General features: G+C 40.0%; 1 protein-coding gene across 1 annotated transcript in view; it reads left to right on the forward strand.

The window, feature by feature from the left end:
- Dnah12 (dynein axonemal heavy chain 12) overlaps positions 1 to 8,609 on the forward strand; it is a 184,675-nt gene that overhangs the window by 128,925 nt on the left and 47,141 nt on the right. The window contains exons 48-51 of the mRNA XM_021181341.1: positions 283 to 459; positions 1,143 to 1,274; positions 3,714 to 3,803; positions 6,600 to 6,740. Of these exons, the coding sequence (XP_021037000.1) occupies positions 283 to 459; positions 1,143 to 1,274; positions 3,714 to 3,803; positions 6,600 to 6,740 (540 nt within the window). The remainder of the gene's footprint in view (positions 1 to 282; positions 460 to 1,142; positions 1,275 to 3,713; positions 3,804 to 6,599; positions 6,741 to 8,609) is intronic.

The following is an 8,609-nucleotide window of genomic DNA, read 5'->3' on the forward strand; positions in this document are numbered from 1 at the left end:
TGCCAGGCACTGGCATAGCCTCACAAGAGACAGCTATATCAGGGTCCTGTCAGCAAAAGCTTTCTGGCATATGCAATAGTGTCTGGGTTTGGTGGTTGTATATGGGATGGATCCCTGGGTGGGGCACTCTCTGGATGGCCCTTCCATCCGTTAACAGACCTTTCTAACTCCCACCATCATGTGTTGAGTTCCCGGATGTTCAACTAGTCTTGTCTCTAGGCTTGAAGAAATAACAGGTTACTTGAAATTCTGTCTTCATGTTTCCACATTTCTTTTGTTTAGATAATTGAGGTAGAATCTGCACAAGTAGAAGCAAAAAGGAAATTTGTGAAGTTAGATGAAGAAATAGCCAGCGGGAAGGCCGAGGAAGCCCAGGCTCTGAAAAACGAGTGTGAGAGTGACCTGGCTGAGGCAATCCCAGCCTTGGAAGCAGCGCTGTCCGCACTAGACACGCTTAAGGAAAGTATTGGATTTGCCACCTGGGGGGTTTCATCAAGAACAGGTGGAGATGTGCAAGTCTTTGGCTAATGGGACATGGGCTCTCTTATGGTGGGCTCTGTGGTTTATTTGTCAAGTTAAATGAAGCTTGCATTTAAACTGGTCTTCTTTGATACAATGCTATATTTACATATTTGTTTTTCCTATGTCATGCATAATTTTCAATCAGAATCAGCTGGAAACAATCATTCCGAGTGTCAACCCAGAAAAACAAATGTCATATCTTCTCGCTCCATTGTGGATGTTAGCTTCAAGTCTTTAGATGTGTGTAATTCATTTAGAATAACCCAAGATGTCAGGAAATTAATAAGGAGATAACACATGTTATCTTCATAAGGACTTAGGAGCCCTCAAACATTTGAGAACTATTAGGCTTGTTCTGTGTTCAGTTCTCTGTTGCTAATTCTCTTTTATTACCATGCAAAACAAAAACTACTCAATTTTTTTTCATTATTTCCCCAAATAACTTCTTTTCAGTGTTTTGAGATAGCGTCTTGTTATGTAGCCCAGGCTAGCCACAGGTTCATAATCACCCTTTCCACCACCTCCTGAGAGCTGAGACTAGTGAATACCACCACACCTGGTCCCAACATTATTTAAAAATAAGCTATTCTGTAAGGATGCTTTGTTGTCTTTTAATACAGCCAGCTGATATTACAATTGTAAAATCAATGAAGAATCCTCCAGCTGGTGTTAAATTAGTCATGGCTGCTGTTTGTGTCATGAAAGATATAAAACCAGAAAAGATTTCAGATCCTTCAGGAACAGGAGGCAAGGTAATAATTGATTTAAACCATAATCATGAATGCACAGAACCTTTTTGTACCAACTGTTATCAAGTTAAATACCAACAACCTGTAATCCAGGGAAGAACTACTGCTTTCCAGATTGAATGGACTCAGAATTAACTGCAGAAAGTAGGGTCTATATATGTCCTAGTAAATATAGCACCAGATAGCTGCAATTCTGGTTGCTTCTATTTTCTCTTCTGTACATACAGACCCCCTTCTGTGATGTCCTATGTGCTGAGGCCTGTAATCTGTAGCTAAGATTTGTAAGAATGTGTGACATACAATATACAGGTGTGGATTTTTTAGAATTGAAGTAAAAGAAAACAAACAAACAAACAAACAAACAAAACCCAGTTTTGAGGCAAAAGGATCAAGGTCACCATTCAAGGCCAGCATGGGCAGCATGAGAACCTGTCTCAAAAAGGTGGAGGTTGGGGGTGGGGGAGGGGGCGGGGCAGGACTCTGTGGCTGTGGCTGACCTAATTCTAATACATTAGAGGCTGAAGCAGGAAGGCTGATGTGAATTCCAGGCCTATTTGGGCTCTACAGTGAGTTCCAAGGCAGCCTGAGCACAGGGTGAGATTCTGTCTATAAAATAATAACGTAAAAGCAAGGGCTGTGGATCTGAATATCCACATTTAGAAACCTTGGCCCCAGTAACCATGTGACCTCTGGATGAAGTGTCCGAATCTCTGAGGGATTCTATTCAAAAGATAATCAGAGCATCCAGTTCACAAAGTTAGAGGACCTTAGCCTTTTAATGCATATAAAGCTCTCATATCGAAAGCCTCATAAACAGCAAACACACAATGAATGTAACCTGTATTGCTATTATAATTCAAGGCATGCATCCCTTAAGAAGGAAGGCATTCTACACTGAATTTACAGACACTTTCTTTTCAGGGTTTTATAATGCCTGGCCTTGAATTCCTAAATTAATTTTAAAATTATATTTTTCATTAAGATAATACATAAAATAGACATTGTCTAGTTATTCAAATTTACACATACACTAAACAAATTTAATGAAACAAAATGAAAAGAACCAATCTTTTAAAAAATTGAAGTAATCAAATATTTTAAATTTTATTTATTTATTCTTCTTTTATATATTATTATATCCTGACTGCAGTTTCCCTTTCCTCCTCTTCTCCCAGTACCCACCACCACTATTAACTCAAATCCACTATTTCTGTTTCCCTTCCGAAAAGTGCAGGCGAAAAAGTCAGAGACACATCAGCTCTCACTGTTAGGAGTCTCACAGAAATGCCAAGCTACACATCCATAACACACATGCACATGGCCTAGGTCAGTCCATACAGGCTCTCTGATTATTGCTTCATTCTCTGTGAGCCCCTACAGGCCCTGGTTAGTTGATTGTGTGGGCCATTCTCTTGTGGTGCCCTTTACCTCTCTGGCTCCTACAATCCTTCCTCCCCTTTTCCACAGGATTCCCCAAGCTCCCCCTAATGTTTGGCATCTGCTCTTATACTGGATGACGCCTCTTTTGATGATGATTATACTAGGCTTTGGTCTACAAGGATAGTAGACTATCACTAGGAGTCGCTTTTGTTTATTTGTTTATCTATTTATTTTTTGGTTCAGTCATATTTGGTTCTATTTTAGGTCTCTGGCTGCCATCTAGCCTCTGGGTCCTGGCCCTCCAGGTAGTTTCAGGCGAGGCCCCCTCTTGTGGCATGGGTCTCAAGTTGCACCAGTCATTGGCTGGCCACTCCCACAAAATCTGGGCCACCTTTACCTCAGCACATCTTGCAAGCAGGGCAAATTATAGGTTAAAGGTTTTTAAAAGACTTAAGTCATAAAAGTTTATTTTCTTACATGAAATAGTTATCATAGTGGCTACAGTAACTGCTTTTTTTAAATTGTCAAAAGAAATAATCACCTCTATTTTCACTGATTAAATTTTTAATATATGTTTATATCCTTGTTTAAAATATTTCATATTTTATTTACTTGACATAGTCTCAGGGAGAAGAGTCTTGTCTCTCCTCCCCTCCCTTCCCCTCCCCTCCCCCCCCNTCACCTTCTGAGTCAATGGGGCCACCCCCAGAAACCCAAGCTTTGCTCTAACACCCACCCCCTCTACTCCATCTCCCTCCCCGCCCCACCCCACCCCTCTCCTCTCCTCTCTTCTCCTCCTCTCTTCTCTAGACAGGGTTTCACACATCTCCCTGACTCACCTGGAACACTGTAAGTTACCCAGGCTGACTTGGAACTCACAGAGATCTGTTCGCCTCCTCTAGCTAGCATGCTGGAATTACAGGCATGTGTCTCCACATCTGGCAGGAAATGAGTCTTTGTTCTCAAAAAGAAGTTAAGATTTTTAAGATGTAAACATTTCTTTCTAACTAATGTGTACTTTTAATTCTACAGCTAATACATTTCCATAAAATTTATTTTTAGATATTTGATTACTGGGGACCTAGCAAAAAACTCCTGGGAGATATGAATTTTCTCCGAGATTTGCGGGAGTATGACAAGGACAACATCCCAGTGAGTGATGTGGGATTTTCTTCTCTAAGTGTAATTTTGTAACCATATGGAAGATCATTTACTAACAGCTGGAGAGTGAATGCTCATAGTGCAAAAACCAAAAACAACAACAACAAAAAAAACCAAACCGCTTTCAGATTCGAGAGTTAATAAATTACTATTTTGGTATAGTGTTAACTTTGAAAAGTTAGTTAAATATCTTTGTGTAATAAACAGTTCCTTTATTAGGAAATATTGCTCATATTTACATAAAATAAGAAGGTATCAGATTTTTCATTTGAATTGTTACTTATTAATGTTTGTTTGTATTCTATTTTCAAACTTCCTATTAATCCACTGAGTCTTTTTTTTTAAAACATTTAAGGTTTTTATCATGAATATTTTGTTTCTTCTCTATAGTTTTTACTTTATTAATTAAATATTTATTTGTTTACTTTATATCCTGACTACAGCTTCCCTCTGTCCTCTCCTCTCAGTCCTTTCCCCCAGCATGTTCCCCCTCCACTCCTCCTCTTTTTCTCTTCAGTAGAGGCCAGGCCTCCTGTGGATATCAACTAGCCCTGGCTATCAAGTTGCAGTAAGACTAGGCACATCCTTTCCTATTTAGGCTAATGGAGGCAGCCCAGCAGGGAGAAAGGGTCCCAAAGGCAGGCAACAGGGTTAGAGACAGCCCCTGCTTCTGCTGTTATAAGTACCACATGAAGACCAAGCTATACAACTGAAACATATGTGCAGAGGGCCCAGGTCAGTCCCTTGCAGGCTCTCTAGGTGGTGTTTCCATCTCTGTGAGCCCCTACTGGCCCAGGTTAGTTGATTCTGTAGGTTTTCCTGTGGTATATTTGGCACCTCTGCCTCCTATGATGCTTCCTCCCCCATTACTTTGGATTCCCCAGGCTCTGCCTAATATTTAGCTGTGCATCTCTGTGTCTGTTTCCATCAGCTGCTGGGGGAAGCCTCTTTGATGATGGTTAAGCTAGGCTCCTGTCTGGAAGTATAGCAGAATATCATTAGTATCAGTATCAGGGATAGGCTCCCTTTCATGGCCTGAATATCAAGCTAGACCATTCCCTCAATGTCCGCTCTATCTTTACCCCCAGCATATCCTGTAGGCAGGACAAATTGTAGGTTGAAGGTTTTGTGGCTGGGTTGGTGTCTCAGTCCCTCCATTGAAAGTCTTACCTGAAACTTTATATGCCCCAATATAGGGGAATGCCAGGGCCAAAAGAATGGGAATGGGTGGGTAGGGAAGTGGGGGGCGCTATGGGGGACTTTTGGGATAGCATTGGAAACGTAATTGAGGAAAATATGTAATAAAAATATTAAAAAAAAAAAAAAAGAAAGTCTTACCTGGTTACAGGAGATGGCAGATGACTCTATAGCCTCCATTGCTAGTAGTCTTAGCTAGGGTCACACTGGGAGCTTCCATTTCCCTAGGTTTCTAGCTCATTCCAGAGATGCACCACCCCCCCCAGCCCTGATTCCAGTTGTCTCTCCTGGTACTCTCTCCCTCCATTTTCCCAGCACCTGATCCTTCCTATTTCCATCCCGAGATCCTACACCCATCCAGCACACCCCCATCTACCCACCAGGTCTACTCTATTTCCCCTTTTCAGTGAGATTCAAACATCCCCACCTTAGGCCTTCCTTGTTACTTAGCTTGTTTGGATCTGAGGATTATAGCATGGTTATCTTTTACTTTATGGCTAATATCCACTTATTAATAAGTACATACCATGTTTGTCTTTCTGGGTCTGGGTTATCTCTCTCTGAATGATTTCCCCCCTAGTTCTACTCATTTGTCTGCAAATTTCATAGTGTCATTGTTTTTAACAGCCGAATAATACTCCATTGAGTAAATGTAGCCCATTTTCTTTATCCATTCTTTGGTTGAGGGATATCTAGATTGTTTCCAGTTTCTAGCTAATACGAATAAAGCCGGTATGAACATAGTTGAACAAGTGTCCTCACGGTATGGTGGAGCATCCTTTGGTTATATATATGCTCAGGAGTGGAACTGGGTCATGAGATCAAGTCCCAGTTTTCTGAGAAACTGCCAAATTGACTTTCAAAGTGACTGTGCAAGTTAGCACTCACACCAACAATGAAAGAGCACTCCCCACAAGTTTACACTCACACAAACAATGAAGGAGTGCTCCCCACAAGTTTACACTCACACAAAAAATGGAGGAGTGTTCCCCTTACTCCATATCCTTGCCAGCATGAGCTGTCACTTGGGTTTTTGATCTCAGCCATTCTGACAGGTGTAAGATGGAATCTCAAAGTTGTTTTGACTTTTTTTCCCTGTTGGCTAAGGATGTTGAACATTTCTTTAAGTGTTTCTTAGCCATTAAAGATTCCTCTGTCAAAATTTACCATTTAGATTTGTATCCCATTTTTTAAATTGGATCATTTGGTTTGTTGATGTCTTTGTACTTTTGAAATTATCCCTAAATGTTTGAGTTTTAAAATAAGCATAATGTAACTTTTAAAAAATCATTTCATTTATTTAATATGTGTGTGTGAGAGAGGGGGGGGGAGGGGAGAGGGAAAGGGGAGGGGGAGGTACATGTGCTGTGGCATTCAGGTGGAGACCAAAGGACATTATTTTAGGGTAACTAGGTCTCTCCTTCCATCGTGTGAGTTCTTGGGGTTGAACTCAGATTATCAGGCTTGGTGACACATATCTTTACCCAACAGATAAGTCATCTCAACTTTTTCAAATTACATATGACTTTCCTCCACTTTATGATTATATGATGCATCTATAGTTTTAAAATCTAAATCTTTGTTATATAGGTGGCTGTTATGCAGAAGATTCGCAGTGAATATTTGACAAACCCTGAATTTGATCCCCCCAAGGTCGCTAAAGCGTCTTCTGCTGCAGAGGGTCTGTGCAAATGGATCATGGCCATGGAAGTGTATGACAGAGTTGCAAAGGTACTTTCAGGATTTGCATATCCACTTCTTACTTAAATATTCTCAGAATTAAAACGTGCTCCTTAAATTTTAAAATTGATTTTGTTTTAGTCTTTTCAGAATTTCATACAATGAGACTTGATTATAGTCACTTCTCCCCAGTTCCTCCCAGATCCACCCCACTTCCCTTCCCACCTATCCAACTTTGTGTCCTCTTGTTTTTTTAACCCACCAAACCCAATTTGGGCTGCTCCTATATTCTTAGATGTGTGGTCTTCCACTGGAGCATGGTCAGCAAATCAATGGCAACACTCTTAAAGAGAAGTGACTAAAGAATTACAGGAAAACACAACCAAACGGTGATGTAATTGAACAAAACCATCCAAGATCTAAAAATGGAAGGAGAAACAATGAAGAAAACCCAAAGGGAGACAACTCTGGACATATTAACCCTAGGAAAGAAATCTGGAACCATAGATGCAAACATCAGCAACAGAATACAAGAAGATGCAAGAGAGAATCTCAGGTGCAGAAGATTCCATAGAGAACATTGGCACAACAATCAAAGAAAATACAAAAGGCAAAAAGATCCTAACTCAAAACATCCAGGAAATCCAGGACACAATGAGAAGACCAAACCTATGGATAATAGGTATAGATGAGAATGAAGATTTTCAACTTAAAGGGCCAGTAAATACCTTCAACAAAATTATAGAAGAACACTTCCCTAACCTAAAGAAAGAGATGCCCATGAGCATACAAGAAGCCTACAGAACTCCAAATAGACTGGACCAGAAAAGAAATTCCTCTCGACACATAATAATCAGAACAACAAATATATTAAATAAAGATAGAATATTAAAAGCAGTAAGGGAAAAGGTCAAGTAACATATAAAGGCAGGTCTATTAGAATTACCCCAGACTTCTCACCAGAGAAGCCTGAAGAAGCCAGAAGATCCTGGACAGATGTTATACACACCCTAAGAGAACACAAATGCCAACCCAGGCTACTATACCCAGCCAAACTCTCAATTACAATAGATGGAGAAACCAAAGTATTCCATGACAAAACCAAATTCACATAATAACTTTCCACAAATCCAGCCCTTCAGAGGATAATAATAGGAAAACACCAACAAAATGATGGAAACTACACCCTAGAGAAAGCAAGAAAGTAATCCTTCAACAAACCTAAAAGAAGCAGCCGCAAGAACAAAATCCCAACTTCAACAACAAAAATAACAGGAAGCAACAATTACTTTTCCTTAATATCTCTTAATAGCAATGGACTCAATTCCCCAATTAAAAAGACATAGACTAACAAACTGGCTACATAAACAGGACCCAACTTTTTCCAGCTTACTGGAAACTCATCTCAGAGAAAAAGACAGACACTACCTCAGGGTAAAAGGCTGGAAAACGGTTTTCCAAGCAAATGGTCTGAAGAAACAAGCTGGAATAGCCATTCTAATATCGAATAAAATCGACTTCCAATCCAAAGTTATCAAAAAGACAAGGAGGGACACTTCATACTCATCAAAGGTAAAATCCTCCAAGAGGAACTCTCAATTCTGAATATCTATTCTCCAAATGCAAGGGCAGCCACATTCATTATAGAAAGTATAGTAAAGCTCAAAGCACATATTGCACCCCACACAATAATAGTGGGAGACTTCAACACCCCACTCTCATCAATGGACAGATCCTAGAAACAGAAACTAAACAAAGACACATTGAAACTAACAGAAGTTATGAAAGAAATGGATTTAACAGATGTATACAGAACATTTTATCCTAATACAAAAGGATATACCTTTTCTCAGTACCTCATGGCACATTCTCCAAAATCGAGCATATAATTGGTCAGAAAACAGGCCTCAACAGATACAA

The sequence above is a fragment of the Mus caroli genome, chromosome 14, assembly GCF_900094665.2.
Source record: "Mus caroli chromosome 14, CAROLI_EIJ_v1.1, whole genome shotgun sequence".
NCBI classification, from domain to species: domain Eukaryota; kingdom Metazoa; phylum Chordata; class Mammalia; order Rodentia; family Muridae; genus Mus; species Mus caroli.